General features: G+C 41.5%; 1 protein-coding gene across 1 annotated transcript in view; it reads right to left on the bottom strand.

The window, feature by feature from the left end:
* The window catches only part of LOC138287575 (sodium- and chloride-dependent GABA transporter 2-like), a 684,685-nt gene that overhangs the window by 392,831 nt on the left and 273,779 nt on the right, over positions 1–18,075 (bottom strand). Inside the window, exon 6 of the mRNA XM_069228134.1 lies at positions 9,676–9,808. Within this exon, the coding sequence (XP_069084235.1) occupies positions 9,676–9,808 (133 nt within the window). The remainder of the gene's footprint in view (positions 1–9,675; positions 9,809–18,075) is intronic.

The raw sequence follows: 18,075 nt of genomic DNA, 5'->3' as shown, positions 1-18,075 counted from the left end.
AAGTTCAATTTAATATTACTGTTTTAGAAGTGGCCATTTCTCTGAACTTACTGCTATCTGGGCCTTTAAGCCTGTCTCCAATCCACGTCTAGCCTGTGGTCATTGAGAGCTCCCCTTGTGCATTCCACCCAGACAGCCATAAACACAGGATACTCAGTCACATCTGCATTCATCTGCATACTGAATGGGTCTCCCTGGGCAGGAAGGGTGGAGGGGCTCTCACACTTTAAAGACCAGTGGCCTTACCCCACACAGAGGACTGATAACCCCCCACAGGGATCCTGGCAGACAGGGCTGGGTTGAAAGGGGAACATGTGCACTTCAATACCACTCTTTGATGTTTCCCCCCTTTCAAAGGCATTTTGTGGTGTATATATACTGGGTCTGCGACCCTCCAAATTAGACACTTCTAGATCTACAAATGGACCTTGTCAGAGGGACTGACTGGCTGCCCAAAGTACTCATCCAGACTGCTTTGCTGGAAGGACTGCTGCCCTGCTTGTTGCCCTGCTGCCTCCTGGCCCTGACTCTGCTGGAAGGACTCTGCCTTCTCCACAAGTGCTCTCCAAGGGCTAGGATTGAGCTTGTCTCCTGTTCTGAAGTCTCAGGGCCACAAAGACTTCACCAAAGAGAAGAAAAACCCAGTGCGTAGGAAAGTTGATGCAACCCCTGCAGAAATCGGCGCAACGCCTGCCTCACGGCTGATAAATTGATGCATCGCCTACTGGATCAACGCAGCACCTGCTCCTTCTTACCAGCGTGTCAAGGATTTTCAACACATCGTTCCTGGGATTCAAAATAACCCTGCATTGGAACCAAGGCTGCACTCCTGGAAATAGACATATCACCTTGCAGTGTGGAAAGAAATAACGCATCGTCTGTGCCGCGCTGGAAAATCCAACACATCCTGTTATTTTTCAATGCATCTTCTCCTCTGCGGCCCCCGTGCGTCGTTATTTTTGACGCAGCCCAGGTACTGTGTGTTAAAAGGATATAACTACAGATTCTTAAGGATTGAGACTCATTTAAACCTTTAAAAAGTGATATCTTGACTTGTGCATATTAGATTTTTGTCGTCTTGGTGTTATTTTATTCAGATAAATATTATCTATTTTCCTAAACTGGTGTGGAGTACTTTCTGTAGTGTTTTCCCTATGTTACTGTACGAGTTATTGCAGAAATGCTTTACACATTGCCTTCTATGTTAAACCTGACAGCTATGTGCAAAGCTACCACAGGGTAAGCACACGATAATCTGGAATGTGTTGTGACTTACCCTGATGAGGATTGTGGTCCCTACTTTGACAAGGGTGTATACCTCTGACAACTGGAAACCCAATTTCTAACAGTCACTTGAAGTGGCACTAGCCAAACAAGGGAAAGAGGAACACAATGTGAACAGAGAGAAATGGCCTCAGTTGCAAGTGTTTGAGGACTTTCCAGCCCTGCATGTACTTTGCTGTGCCCTTTCAGTCACTGGCACTATGCAGTCTATGCCTGCTCGGGTTGTTGTTGATGACCCGGCTGTATGTGTGAAGAAAATAAATTAGTGGTGTGCACTGCATCAGTCTCTCAGCAACTCCCTAGTGATTAGGGCCTTCCTGCTTCCTTCAATTGCCTGTTGCCCAAGGATAGCTACTTCTTGGGCATCTGATTTAGGCTTCACTTGCACCTCTAAAAACATTACACAGAATCATTAGGTTAGTAACAATTTTATGTGTCTATGCTCACTTGCGCTCAACAAGATGAAATACTGTGTCTCTCTTCAGAGGGTCATAAAAACTGTCTCTCAGAGTTCTTAAACAATTAACTTGAAACTTGCCCTTTTGGGGGACCTTCCTTTTGAGTTGCAAGGTTTCTCCCCAAGTGTTATTAAAAAAAAAACATATTTATTTCTTCACACTGTTTGTAACACATCCTTGGCTTGCAGGTTTTAAGTTCTTGAAAGGTTCATAAGTGTAACAACTGTGTTCTGTCAGGTTCTACTCCTGTGCAAGGGGACACCGCCTCCAGGACCCTAGACTACTGATAGTAAGTATGTTCACTGTTTGCTGCATTCATGAGCTGGTGTTTCTTTTTTATTTCTTACACGGTGCTGTTGAGTTGATGGTCAGGGTGCTGCAGAAAGCAGGACACAGGAAAGCCCAACTGCAATGCAGAGATGAGACGAAGCTACTTTCTTTGGGTAAGTGAAAATAATAGGTTGTGAGTTATGGAATGGGTGAGGCTTTTATAACATACCACACAAAAATGTCTGCCGTTGTCACGTGATTTGGAACATAGCAATAATTTGTTTGTGCAACTTCAGTGAACCAGCATGCACTGCTCACTCTGCTCCAAGTCTTCATGTTGGGATCGTTTTGGCTTTTGCTTTTCCTACCAATTTATTGTGGCCATCATGGAGAGTCATCTACCTTCCTTTTCTCTCCCACCAATGACTGTGAACCTCATGTTCCATGCCCCTGGGCACCCTTGACAATTTCAGTAAGACCTTGTTGAAGCGCATGTGACATACGCCAAGCAAATTCATCTTGATCAAAAATCTCACATTATGAATTAGTCAAAGAAATGGAAATCAAAATGCTGTAATAGAGCGAAGGCAACGGGCTATAACCAGCAAAGTCCTTTAAAAGTTTAATAAGTGTTATGTGAGGGTTCACTGAAACCACCTGCTTTGCTGGTAAAAGATCTGAGTGAGAAGAAAAGTCAAATTTCGCACCCAAGGAAATCCCCTTGTTGACGAGACACATTTGACACCCTAAACCAGTCAAAACTTCTGCCTTTCGAATTATGGCCTCATTACGAGGTTTGTTGGCCAACCAGCCCAGGGGACAATTACAAGGTTTCTGCTGGGCTGAACGGTGGAAACCTCAGAAGTCTGAGGTTTCCGCCGGTCAGCCCAGTGGAAACCATGCGGCGGCATTGGCCTTGGCTCCTCATAGTGCTGAGGCCAATGCCGCCGCACAAAGTGTTCCCCCAGCACCCTCAGAATAAACACTGTCTGCTGTAGCAGACAGTGTGCATTCTGAGGGTGCTGGGCAAGGGGGCCCCTACACTGCCGATGAAATGGCCCCATGGCCCCCAGCACTGGCTTTCCATCAACCTTTTCATGGCGGGGTCCCCGTCATCAAAAGGCTGGCGGAAATTGAAGTCGTGATCAGCACGGTGGTGCTGCTTTAAACACAGCCATGGTTGAGCACGACTTCAACCACTGCCTACCCGTCAGGAACCTTGTTCCTGCTGGTGGCAGCAGTCCACTCGCAGTCAGACCACCAGGCTCGTAATTTGTCAGTAGGACCGCCACCACTGGTCTGGCAGTATAAAGACCACCAGACTCATATGGAGGGCCTTAGTTTCTGCTTTAAAGCTCAGAATTCTCCATTTAAACAAGGGTGTAAGCTGTATCCAACAGTGAGTTCCACAGGTCAGACACCTTCTCGCTGAGGGCCCACTGAAATAAATGTGCAGCCACAGACGAGCTCCAAGCAGGACCAACCTGATTTTCCTGCTGAGAGAGGTTGTGTCATGACCAGATCAGCACATGTGTTTGGTCCATGTCCTCTAGTGGCTGGATGCCCAATTTTATTCCAAGTCCAAATTTTTTGGGAAGTTTCAGAATAACTCTTGCAGAGTCCACCAGGAGGGCCCAGTTTTTTGAATTTGCAACTAATCACTGCTAACTGCAGGAAAATGGTCTCTTGAAGCTGGCTGTGTCCCTGTAGCCACACACGATGTCAGCCACTTGACCCTTTGATTGCACTTCTTTGTCCTGGGTGCAAGTGGGAGAAGTTCCAGCCCTTCTGGGCTCTTCACATATCTCTTCTTCTTTTCTTCCCCAGGTCTATAAAGTGTTCTGAGGATAGTGTCTTGGGGTGCCATATATAAGGGGTTACAACTGGCTCCTCCCTAAACAATAGGGTAAAATTCTTAGGGGTAACCAAATCCACTTTTTCCAGCAGTTCCTGTTTGCTCTACTGCAAACAATGTCACAATCTGAACTTTTCTTTACAACTTTGGTGTGCAGGGATGGTTCCTGACTTTGGTTCCTGAAGGTTCTGGACTGTCCAAGGTAGGGGCGGCCCTTTCCAGTTGCCATGGTGATGCCGACAATGAAACACCAAAGCAGACTGTGCCTTCCAGAAGGAGTCCAAATGACGAAAAAAAAATGTAGGGAAAAATCTCTTAAGTAAGCAGGAGCTCCAATAATGAAAGGGAGGGTAAGGAGAAGATCAGTGAATAGATCAGAAGACAAGAAGATTCGAGACAAGAGCATGACACACCAAGGACTCCTAAAAGGAACAGGAAGTGGCAACAAGAATGAAGGTACAGCAGGCAGGAGGAAGTGAGGACACACCAACAGGGGCAGGGAGTGTTACAACGCAAAGGAAATGAAAGATTCAGCCCCTTATATGCCCATAGATAGGAAGTGATGTAACAGGAAGTAAAGAGTGTCCATCTTGGATAGGGAAACAGTAATAAAAGAGATAGAAAAGGTCACCATGTCAGAATGGTGTAACATAATTTCACCTGTAGGCATTCTGGAAACAAGACTGTGGATTATAGGAAGAAGACCTGCAAGAACATGGCCCCCAGGCACGAGAATGGTTCCCAATGAGTGAGGTAAGTGTATCAGGGCTCCAGAAGAGTATTATGTAGGAGCCGTGGTTCAAAGACTGGAGTTGCAGCATTCCTAAAATGTTAGGGACTGAATAACGGACCGCTGTGTGCCTGACATAAACCAAAGGCACGCGTCATGGAATGCACCCGCAACGCCAAAACAGCTACAGCAGGCCATTGTGTAGAACCGCAAGGTCCCCCAGAAAAAGAGAGAGGCACAGCGGGCTGCACTGCAGCCCTCAATGGTAAAAAGGGTACCGTTGCGGGCTGGACTAAAGCGTGTGGTGCAACTAACAATCCCACAGTTCACCTTACTTCTAAAAATCCAAGATGGGAAAAAACATTCTACCCTGTGCAGGGCCTGTGTGCCTGCCTAGAGGTGCATGGAAATGAGTAGTCCCTTCTTTGTAGTCACTCAAAACTGGTTTTCGGGGTAGCTCCTCATCCACTGGGTTTAGAGCTAGCCTGGCTGAGGGAAGAAAGGTTTATATCCTTCAGGTCTCACCTTACATTTAATTGTGACAGGGCAGGGCCTTAACAGGTCAATGAAGTTACTGGTCCAACCCAATTAGTCTTCCTGCAAGGGGAAGAAAAATAATTCCACTTGCACAAACCATTTTTTCAGTTCTGGAACCAGTTTGCACACCTCATTAAAGTCAAGTTCCGGTTCAGCAGCTGCTGTCAGGCTAGTGCAAATTAGTGTCCAGCAGCTTCAGGCAAGGGAACAGGTCATTTTCTAAAAGTTAGTTTGCCTAAATATTTATTGAAAATCTAACTTCACCCTTGAATTGGATTGTTACCAACTAATAAAAGTAGGGATTGAACCATTTTTCTAACAGGTCCCAAACCCAAGCTAGTTGAATTAGTATTTTAATCTGTTCTCCAGTTTTGCTCATTGGACAGCAAAAGACTTCCACTGTGAAAATACTTTTGGGGCTCTGACACTGAAGGGACATGATAACATTAAGTTTAAAAAGCTTTTCTTCATATGAAAAAGGGTTATTTTGACAGGTTGGGCTGCAGGTTTCACCTGCAGCAGTCACGTTACCACGGTAGGCCTGAAGCTATGCATTCTTGTGTTGCACTAGCAGATGGCACAATAATTGCTGCCTTCCACAGGTGACATTGAACTTTCTATGCAATGGGTTTAGTTCCTACACCATATACTATTGCCTTAGGATAGTTAAATATGCCAATTAAGGATTAGTCAATTTCTATATATATTAGTGGTCAGAGCACAGCAGTGCTCCAGTGTGCAGATTGTAAAAACTAGCACTAAGATTCAGCAAAAAATGGGGGTGACCATGCAAAAAGGAGCATATTTTATACAAGTGGCAATGATAATGATTAATAATAAATAGTATATTAAAAAGAATTGCAACACTGTAACAATGGTGCAAAATTCGAAATTATTTTGCAAGAAAAGATGGAGTCTACCTCTATCCTTCAACCTCTCTTTTCTAGACTCTAGCTAAGATGTATTAGCATAAAAGGTATTGAGCGAGTTTCTAAGGTTGCGTCTCACCTACATATATCAGCTGAAAAACAGAAGATTTGTTCTTTGTGATGAAGGTCATTATATATCTCTGCAAAGAAGCTATTGTGTCCCAGCAAGAGGATGAGGCTTGGCTGGATCCGAAATGCCAGCCAGTGGCCCTCGCAAACAGTGTTTACAACTTCTGCTTGCTCAGTCTTGTCTTGGATGTCAAAGCTTTACTCTCTGCATTCTACTTGTTTGTATCCTGCTCAAATACACTTTTATCATTATTTAGAAAAGAGCAGGTCTCACACTGTATTATGTCAAATGTAGTAAATAGGATAACTTGTTACAACTTCACTTAAATTAAAAGGCATTATAAATCATGCATGTGCATGTAAGAATAATTGTTGAGCTACCAAACTATAATAAAACAATGTTATCTGGTATACATATAATAAAACATTCCTTTATAGAAGAGAAATGTGCACTCAAATAAATGTATAAATGGAATATATTAAATAAAACAGGGCCACAAAAGCAGCAAATAGAAAGATTACATTAATATGACAAACTGAGCTGAGTGGTTGCACCATTGTTCATTTACAGCATGCAGTACTGCACCACATCTTATTTGTGGAAGGAGTCCACTCTACATGCAATTCTAAAAAAATGGCATTCCTCATTGCCACAAAATGACAGGCCCCTATCACTGAGGATGTGGAGGTTAAGGCTTACGCAAATTTGCTTTCAAAGGAGCCACTATACTGGCCAGAGGGAGCACAAGCAGGTTGTGACACTTAAAATAATATTATACGATTGCCATATGTGGTTAATAGCGGCAAAAGAATAATATGAATGGCTCCTCTTTACACCTGTTTAATCGATTATCAAGCAGCATTCAACTCAGTTGACTACTCTTTGGCATGGTCTAAACTATCAAATTGGGTATTTCTTGAAAGCTTCTAAGTGCAAGTCAGTATAGGGGCACTTGGATTCAAGTTCAACTGTGCTAGCACTCTTGAATAGCAAAATAAATTATTTGAATCATGGGTTAGAGCAGGGGTGATTTCTACCACTTCCATGCTGCTTACCTAGGAAAAGCATTCCAAGGTGCCTGACTTTTTCGTCCCAAGCTTCAAGTTGATCCCATAGGAGTACTGCAGAATGCTGATGATATCATTCTATTGGATCGCATAAGAGTGGGCTTCAATGTTCAGTGAAGGTATCTGAAGACTACAGCACTCGCAATAAACATGTTGTTAATCTTCAAAAAACAAAAGTAGTAGTCTTCAGCCCTGGGTGCAAGAAATGCCCATCTCAGTCTTGAGCTCTGTGTTAATTCAAGGGTCTTTCAGTTATAATTATTTAATATTATGGTTCAATGAAAAGGGGATATTGCAACTCATTTGATAAGCCTGAACAATAAAGGGACAACTCTCAATTTTATCTTACTCACTGTTTCCTACGCTAAAAGCAATCAGCTCAAAATGTCTACATGGTTTTGTCTATGGTCTTGAAGCCTTACCTGGAAAGGTGATTGATTGATTGAATGCCATCCAATGTAATCTGTATAGATTTCTAGGTAGGCTGCCTAACTCGACAGCTCAGTCCCACATTTAACAATAGTTAAATTGTAAATAACCAATTTATGGAATGTGAGGTACATTGATTTTTTTTAGAACCAGTAATGGCTTGTATGGTACTCAATGGTGAACCTAAACCCTGGAACGCAACCTAGACTGGACTCATAAATGGGATATCATTTTTCTTATTCAAGCCTTAAATGCATTTTATGATAAAGGATGAATGAGATGGCACGTAGTGCTGATTTATTATACTTTGGTGAAAGAGAGCAGTTTGAACTACTATGTAATGGAGAGCTATCAGACTGAAATAATTAAAGTGTACCATCTTGCATTAATGGAAGCCTGCCCCACATGTGGTCCATGCACTTTAGATGGCTGGATTCATATAGTCGGTACTTGTCCTATTTTATTACCACCTAAGAGCTGTTTGATACCTGATAGATTTACCAAAGACAGAATTCTCAACTGCAAGGAAATTCTTTTTCTTTTCTCTTTTTTGAAGCTTTTAAGAGAAAAATGTATTAAGTACTTAAATGTAGTTTATAAAATATTAAACAGTGAAAATGACCTATGATTAGCAATATTCTTTTATTTTCTGTTCTCAGAAGCTGGTTTGTTTTAGCTTTTTATATTGTTTTTCTAATGGTGAAGGTTTTGATTTACTAACAATGAAACGTTAATTTAGTTTAAAAACTTCAGGATTGAACATTTTTATTTTTACTACAATCAAAAAGGATAATCAAGTATTCATCTTGCTTCTTTCAAAAAAATGTTTTCTGTTTTAGGTAATTTGTGGTATATGCGGTGTTCCTATACTGCTATCTCACGACTGTGGCAAATTTTTAAACACTTTGACTCATAGCTTTTGATGTCACCAGAAACCCTTGATGGCAATTTAAGACTATAGGATTAGATCACACGATTGCCAGTTACTTATCTTGTACATACAGGGCTATGAATCAGGTAGCAACCTCACTGAATAGGAAATGTGATTGTTTTTATCTTTAATAACTATGGCCTCCGTTGTTGAATCTGCAAAACTGGAGTCATCTATCATGCAGATATGTCAAATAGTTCAAAAGTGTTAAGGGTGGTTTTAAATTCCCTTTTCACCTGCTCCTAAAATTAGATTTCTCATAGGAATGTTTTCTTTGTATGCAACTCTAAAAACTGAAAGAAGTAAACTAAATGGAGACCATATTTTCGGACCTGCTGCCCTTTCGTCATCTAGTTCAATTGCTTGGTTTGGTGAAAATTGGTTTAGCCAGACTGGAAACAAAAGCCAACATGTGATTGTCAAGTGTGCATGTCAGAGTATAGATACATTTGTAAAGGTTTGCCAAAACTTCACTGTATATGCTCAGTACTTTATTGTGTGTGTAGTCTGAGAGATAACAATGTAAGTTTTTGACCTTTAAGTTAAATGAAACAGTGAAAAGGCAGTTAAATAGAGTGGAGCATCAAGGATGGTAGAACCTGGTAATGCGTTTCCTGACAAACATTGGTCTTGAATGTTAATGAGACATATGGACTGCCTCGATGAGTAGGTATATTTCTAATACAAGAGCACATATATTGATGAACACTGTGTGGAACACCGATTAGTCTATGTATCGCAACATAGTTACAAACAGCGCTTCACATAAGCCTATTTAGCTGTCTTTCAATATAGCTCTTCCTTCTTCCTCAAACAACTGTTTCCTTATAAGATATATATTTACTAAGGGTACAATGGAGAGGTTGTTTCCTTTAAAGGCAAAACAATCAGCACAGTTTTGACTGTTTCAATCATTCTACAAGGGTTAGTCCAAAACAATTTCATATGGTTAATTATCATAACATAAATGTATTTAATCATGTGGACCAGATAGAAATTATGTGTACGAACATCTGTACATTTGTCACTGCTGATGGAGTAATGTCTGCCATGTGTTGGTTTCTACTACTATTCCAAACACAATGCCTCTGAATAAATGGATGCTGAGGTCTTACCTTTCCGGTGGATTTGACTCCTTTCCAAATGCAGAAATAACAGATGATCCAGGCTAAGAGGAGGCACAAGGCCAGCTTCCACTGTAGGGTGCCAATATTCTCTAAGCCATCAGATAAATGGAGCACTTGCCTCCTATTGGGTTCAAGATGGGGTGATAAAAAGCATAATTGGAATATGGCATATCTTTATTCAGTTTTACCTACCTAATAATCTTCAATTCAAATATCAATTTACTCTCCATCTACATTATCTTTTTGTGCTTACCTTAAACATGCATAATAAGTGCAGAAAGTAGTCAACTCTTACAATGTGCACATATAAAATTACTGATGACCCATAGATGAGTCTTTTAATGAAACTCTACAGAGATTTAGCAAAACATTGACATTACATAAGGATTAAGTTAAGAATGGATTAATTGATCAGATATAATTCCTCAAATGAGTGCCCCAGTGGGGTCTGAATCCAGCCAGGTTATTCTAAATGCAATATCACTGTCCTTCCTCCTGGAACCCGGACACTAGAATTCACACACTAGGGAATATTAAACTGCAATGGTTCTGCGTTCTGTGGTTTAGCAATCTTAACATATCAGGCACTCCACTAGATAGTAATGTGCATAGCACAGTTATTCAACACAGTTGTGATGCTTCAGACATCTCCTGCTCGCTGACCTTAGAAAAATGATTCTCTGCTGATAACTGCCATTCTCTTTGTTGGGCTAAAATGCCATTAGCTATTATTTTGACCACAACACAATCATTTTGCTGGAGGAAGTGTTATCACTCTCAGTGTCTGCTGTTTCTTGGAAGTAGTCCCTAAGTAATAGTGTTTAATCACAGTTTAATAAAAGTAGGGACCATTAGGTTTTCAAGGAATAGGGTCATGCACCAGGGAAAATAGTTATTTGAAGTAATATTCTCCATGATGGGACTGACAGGCTTTAATGGGGCAGAGATAGGCCCTGGGACAAACAGCTGCGCCTATGTAATAGCAAGTATTCATACAGTAGGCTTGAACTCTAAGCGAAACAGATGATAATGTAAACAAATTCTCTGCAAGTAGTAATTGGATTGCAATGCAAGTAGAGATGTAAGAGTAATTCTGTTATTACCCATGGGAAAGACTTGCACACCCAACAATTTTCATCACATGATCCTGAATTAAGGAATTGACCTGGGGTTTCAGTAGGAATTTGCAGCTACTTTTTCCATTCCCAAGGCTGTTGATCTTTGTGTTGCTGCTTCTGTGATACCCACTGAGTAGGCACACATGTCATGTCAATTTTGTTATAGGGATGTTCCACAATTTGAATAGGATGTGTTGTGGGTTCCTTTTAGTGCCTAGATTGAGCACCTTTATTTTAGCTCTAGGCCTGTGCCCTTTTATCTACATACACATTTTGTTTATTTATTTTATTATATTTTAGCACAGCTTGCTTCTTGGCAGAGTTGTTTTTATATTCTAATCAGCTGCATTTCTGCAAAATTATTTTTGTAAGTTCCTTTGCACAACATTTCACTCTGTGCCCTGCTCAAGGCTGTCACTGCACACAATAGTTTACTTGATATTGCCAATCCAAGATTTACGGAGTCATCATTTACACCAATGGTCCAGCTCAACTAGCTGTAGGTACCAAATACTAGTACACCATAACAGCTAGAGTATTAGGTTCAGCCCGTAGTTGGATCCATCACCTGTATGGAGTTCAAAGACCACTAAATAATTTACAGCGAAGGTCTTTGGGAGGAAATATCCAATACAAAGTCCTGTTTGGCATACCTATGTATATCCCAGATCTTGATGGCACTGGTGCAATAGCAGCAGAAACACCTTTTGAAATAAATTAACTTGTCACTGTCTTGCAGGAATTACAACAGTTCTGTAATGACAATTCATCAGCACATGCAGCCACCTTGGGAATGAGGGATTTGCCACAAACCACAGGCTGGATTCCTAAAGCTGGGTATCTATTTTGTGAAAAGATACCCGTGAAGAAGGAATTTGGCCCATCCTATAGAGCACCAGTTACAGTCATTCTACCACCGCTGCCTGGTTGTAAGGAAAACCGCTTTGTTTTAATTGACAAAGTCAAATTGCACCATGTGCCCGATCCTACACAGCAGACCACGAGGACTCCTGGGTGGTTCCCGTACACCTCTCACTACCATCCAGGAGTTACCTCTTCAAACACTCAACAATGCTTAAATCATTTCCCTGAGTATGCAGAGGGCAGAGGATTAACTTCTGTTGATTCCTGCCACCACGTCATTGAAAAGAAACGTCCAAAATTTAGATTTGTGCTTTTCAAATGCAGCACAAACAGATGGAATTGTTTATTACGAACCACCAAAGGATACGTCTACCAGTTCCTTTTCACCTGCTCTGGCTCACATTTTTGCACAGACTGCTTCTGCTTACTTTGCCGACATTGACAACTTTTCTTCAAATTCTTCACCATCATCTACAGTACCTGTATCAAAAGCACGTAAGCTCTACATGTGGCTTAAACATAACTATTTTGTTCACCCATGGTATTATCTGTGGATACTTATGACTTTGTTTGCCTTTCTACTTTGGATTGTTTTGTCTTCCTGCTAATACATGGTCATTATCTTCCTGAACACTCTGCTGTTGAATTGGTGGGTGAGGTTTTAAAACCCTTACACAAGGTTCGAAGAGACTTGCCCCTGAACACTTCAGCTGCTCCAGTTCCTGATGGGATTGTTAGGGATAAAGTACCATCTGATATATTCGGCCCGCCAGAAATTATTCAAATTCCATATGCATTTAAAGTATCAATTAATTATATTATTTCACCAGGCGTTGTTTCTGATGACTGGGATGTAAAACAGTTGATACTATGCTTTCTGAGCTTAAATATTATACTCTATTGGAAAGTGAGGATGTGTACAGGAACACTGAAAATGATGGTGAAATGTTCTGTTATAACCATTATGGACATCATTTTCTAGTTTATATTATAGTTTATAATTACACACAATGGGAACACTGCCCAACACCACCAGTGGGAGGGTTAAAACACATATTTTGAAAAGCTTTCTTACTTTACTGGGCATGATGCTAAAGATGCTGAGTCTTATTACTTCAAATTACCCCCTACAAAAGGAAGAATAATTTTGCTAACAGACACCACATTGATTTATTCAGATTCCTTTGTTACCCAGTTGTTTCACATAAGGCTATGAGTATTGGAGGAAGTTGATTGGCCTAAAGAGCATATGGGAACAAAAGATTGGCAGATACAGGGTAGGGAGGCTTTATTTAGAGCTTCCCTTTTTCTGTTACAAATTATATTTCTCTACAACAACATACAAAAAACTTGTTTGGGCTTGGCAAAAATACAAGAAATGAGTGCACCCAGTATTCCCTCACCAACTAAATTTTATTATTGGAAAAAGATTCTAAATATCACTGAAGCACAGCTCAATGGTTGGGTCCAGAACGGCATCTTTAATTCAGCACTTTCAGGTCCCAACGGGTGGTTATTGTGGCCAGCGGACACAAATGGTTGTGATGAGCATTTTGTTAACTCCACTCAGGGTCTTAGAGTGAGAAGACCTGACCCTTATTACATCATCATGCAACACTCTGGTATTGTGACAACATACAGCATGGGCAAACTTTGTCAGCAATGGCTAGAATCTTCCACATTAAAAGCTATAAAAGAACACCTTAGTCTCCTTTCAGAAGATGTAGACTTACAAGACTTCTTGTTAGGTCCCAGAAAACCACCCTCAAAATGTTTCTTATATGTAATATATAATTAAATTTGGAAGCTTTTGCAAATGGAGGCTGTGCTCATTTAAGGCAAATAGATGAGGAGAATATGGAGAAAACTCTGGTATGTAGACACTGTTCAGCTGTATTTACACATCAAACAACATTGTGCACGTTAACTCTAAGGAGCTATTTGTCACATTTATTTTGACACGGAAACAACAGATAATGGCTAAGAAAGAAGCAAGTTACATCATGCGCAACTTTGAAAAGTTCCATTTTACTGTGACGGAAATATCACTGTCAGTGTGGTTAATACATGGAGTGATTAATCTACCCATATCAACATTTTTATTCACTTTCGTGTAGGCAGATTCAAACAGCAAGGAGACAGTTACATTTGATGTGTGGGAGTTACCTTTCAATTACAAATGCTTTAACAACAAGAAATAGGTCTTTCTTAGCGGTAATGAATGCAAGACTTCATTAAGCCATTCTATGCTTAGTAAACAGGTGTCCCTGCACGGAGCATGCAGTACTTCATTGGCAAATTTGGCTTGTTTTGTCAATTGGCCCAGTCACAAGCACGAATCGCCCACAACTTCAGATTTTCCCTTTACCTGAAAAGGAGTGCACTCTGATACTAGCCAAGGGTCCAGAACCTGAGGAAGCACCTCTTGGTGACCAAGGAGGCAATCTAGCAGAGGCCAGCAGGGTTCAGGCATGTCCAGTGGCAGGTCCATGCAGGTCAAATTGCAGCTGGTCACCTTGGCAGTTATTGGGCTCCTGTAGCTCAGAACTGACCCTAGAAGTCACTCGGGTTAGCCTGTGATGAAAGGAGAATGTCCAATCTTCCTTCCAAAAGATCAAGGCAGGCTTCAAACAGCACAGCCATCCTCTGACAGCAGCAGGGCACTCTGCTGGGGGACAAAGCAGTTATTTTTCTGTAATGTCCACAGGTCCAGTGTGTATTGAAGAGTGGCTTAGCAGTTCCAGTCTTTATACTTGGTGCCCGCGTAGGTTCTAGAAGGAACATCCTATCCTATCCCGGCATCTGGTTTTGTAAAGTTCTTCTTTGCTCAAAGACGTCTGAAGTGACAAAATGCTGGTGTCAGGGTAATCTGTGTGTGCTGGAGGCAAGCCCTTTGAAGTATGAGTGGGTCAAGGCAGAGCTCTGTTCAAATTACAATTCATTTGAGTCCAAACAGCATGTCTATATCTGCTCCCAATCCAAAGTTATCACTTATTAAATTTAATAAAGTAACCCTGAATTACTTAAGGGCTCATGCAGTAGTGAAAAACGACTAAAGGAGTTCTTCAGTAATAGGACATGTAAAAGTTAAACCCACATACCATACTTTTACAATGCCCTGCATTATGAGCCCTTAGGACCTACCATGGCTTAGGCCTGGTAAACGATTTATTTTGCCAGATGGAAACTGCAGCTGAAGACTACACACACAGGCTGCAGTGGCAGGTCTTAAGGCATGTTTTACAAGGCTACATTAGGGGGTGGCAGAATTAGTGCTCCAGCCTCACTAGTACTTTTCAAATTTTAAGCCCTGGCTACATGTAGTATTAGTTTACTAGCAGCTTACACGTATAATAATCTTGCTAATGAGCTGCAGTCCAATTTTATCTTGTTTGAAGGAGAGAGCACAACCACTTCAGCTCTGGTTAACAGTGGTAAATTTCACAGAATCCTAAAAGAAAACAAAAATGGGTTCTGCAAAATAGGAGTGAAGGCAGAAAGTTTGCAGTGACCCTGCAGAGTGACCCAGGTCCAAAATATGCCACTCTAGTGAAGAACAATGTGGCACAATACCTTGTGTTATTTTGATCAAGTGTACCAATAAGTGTGCATTCATAAATTTATCTCCGCACAGGGTACAAGTATGGGGCACTTTGGGGTAGACAGTGTCTACCCACTATTTTCACTGGGTGGACACCCACCAATCCTGCCACAAAGTTGGGCTCCACTGAAATATGCTGAACTGGTCCCAGTGAAATGTTCAGACTTCTGGAACATATTCAGCAGTGGCTGCATGTTGTCTGTTTTTGTTCCAAGCAGCAACGTGCAAGGGACTTTGTTATTTCAAATTCCATCTGGCCCAAAACAAAGGATGAATTTAAGAGACCATTAGACTTCCTTTTGTTCATGTATCCTGGCTGGGAGCTATTTGGAGCCTCACACCTATATGCAAATGCAATGATCAGGAAACAAAGGCACGCATCTTTGTTATTACTCCACAAGTACTTAAGAGAGGCATGCTTTTGACTTCTTTTTCAGTCTCTGTAAATAAGGTGTATATATATATATATATATATATATATATATGTATATATATATATACATATATATATATATGCACTGTAAGAATGTAAGGTGTTGATGTGTCCCAGTATTTACCTAAATAACATTTTAAATACCATTATTTTGCTTTATTTTTTCTTTGATATCGCTATTTATCCTTATACAGTGTGTCAGAGCTCTTCACGTCAGACGTACACATTATACACTGACACTAAAGCATATAAGTATGTAAATGTGTGTAAGGATGTGTTACATAAGACAATGAGGGTTACAAGGTGTAGGAGTCACATGTCCTTCATAGCTCCCTGTGGTATTTTGGAAAGATTACAATATATCAACAGCAAGTAACAAATGGATCTCTGTGTTAAAAGCAGTAACACATTTACCCATCTACATAAACTACAAATCTGCCACCTACATGTTACATGATGTGCTTTGCAGCAGACATACTAACCGTCTATGCTACTTTGATTCAAAACTGGCACTATACAAAACACACATCTCTTCAGCAAATGCATTCAACTGCAGAGTTACCTCACCATTATTATTATTCCCTAAGCACACAAAGATCTCTGCAGCCGCGATCTTGTGAAATTTAAAAATGCAGACTTTGCAATCAATTAAGCAGAAACGATTTAGGGGCATATTTACAAGGAAGTGGTGCAGCACAGCGCTGCGCCAAAGTTGGCAGTGCCATGCTGCGTCTCTTCAGAAACACAGGGATGCACCATATTTAAAACAAAAACGCAATGCAGCACACACAGAAGTAGCAAATTTTCATTATCTGTTGATTGTTTATGTTCAAGAAGGGGCACCTTCCTGCACATAGACAATCATCAATGGCCTTTTGCTCTTTCTCTGTGTGCTGAAGAATGGTGAGTTTTAAAAATAAATGTATAAAGCGAGGCTCAGATTTTACGTCAGTGTTGCGTCACTTTTTTGACACAACCTCAACACAAACTCTCAATTGTTAAATATTGTAATGTGCTCCAATGTACTCATGATAGATCTGCTAAACACGTCTAAGGTCTTAGATCTAATATCACATCTTGTGATGTCACGTCCTGTGAGGTTATGGGTGGTAATGCTGTGAGAAAAGGCCTCTTTTTGACATGGTCAGCCCCCACTTTTTGCCTGGTATATGATGTAGCCTAGAAGTTATTAGTGCCCAGGGCCCCTGCTAACCAGGTTCCCTGGGTCAGAGCTCTTTCCCTAAAACTGTTGTGATGCATTGGCACAATTGGAGACACCTTTATCTGCCCCTATAAGGCCATACTAAATGGTACTTGGGCACCCAGGGCAGGAGGTACTAAGGGTAGGCCACCGAGGGCAGCAGCACTGATTGTGCCACACTCTAGGGCCTTGCACCCAGATGCACCCAGTCCTACCACTGTAGGCTGAGTACTCTGGGACAAACCTAAAACACAAACTCGACATGGCACACTGCCTGTGTTCCCTGCCCAATATACACTGCATGCACTATGGGTAAGACACCTCTCTGGCAGGCCTTCCAGCCCTAAGCATGGTGCACTATATTGTATGTAAGGTCATATCTGCTTGAGCAATATGCTCCCACTGTGTCCTTGCCAAACCGGGGACATAGTGAATGAATAGAGCAGCCATTTTAATACATATGCTGGACACTGGTCAATACAAGTTTCACAGCTACACGATGGCCACTCTGAACCCTGGGTTGTTTGGCATCAAACTATTCAGAACAATAAATCCAAACTGGCACCAGTATTGGATTTATTACTAAATGTACCCAGGGGTCACCTTAGAGGTACCCCCTTACAAAAAATAACTACCCTGGCATGATTGCTGACTGGTCCTATCCAGCCTGCCACCACCAGACAACCAATCTACAACCTTGGGGTGAGAGATCCTTCTCTCTGGGTTGCAGAACAAATCCCTTACTGGGTGAATGTGCTAACACCCCTCCCTCAGGAATGTGCACTGCCCTGGCAGTGAGCTTCAATGGCTTACAGCCTTTGAAACTTGACCCCCAGGCCTGCTGCTAGCAGCAAATGGCTGCCCCTGTTGCAAACTCCCACTTTTGGTGGGAGCAACGGTGGGAAATTCAAAGTACAAGAGGAGTGGCCCTACCTGGCATGCACCACTCCTAAGGTGTTGCCTGCGAGGTGGGCCCTCCATTTCATTTCCCTCCATCTTAAATGGAAGGAAAAGAGCCAATCAGGTGTTGGGAAGTGACTCCTGTCCACAGGAGGTGGTCACCCTAACACAACCACCAAATACAGCATTTAGTGGGCATCCTTAGGCCAAGAAATCAGATTTGATAGATAGAAGAAGACCAGCACCAAGAAGATCCAAGGCACAAGAACTG

Source organism: Pleurodeles waltl, chromosome 4_1, assembly GCF_031143425.1.
Source record: "Pleurodeles waltl isolate 20211129_DDA chromosome 4_1, aPleWal1.hap1.20221129, whole genome shotgun sequence".
Taxonomy (NCBI): domain Eukaryota; kingdom Metazoa; phylum Chordata; class Amphibia; order Caudata; family Salamandridae; genus Pleurodeles; species Pleurodeles waltl.
This window is presented reverse-complemented; position numbering and strand designations above follow the sequence as displayed.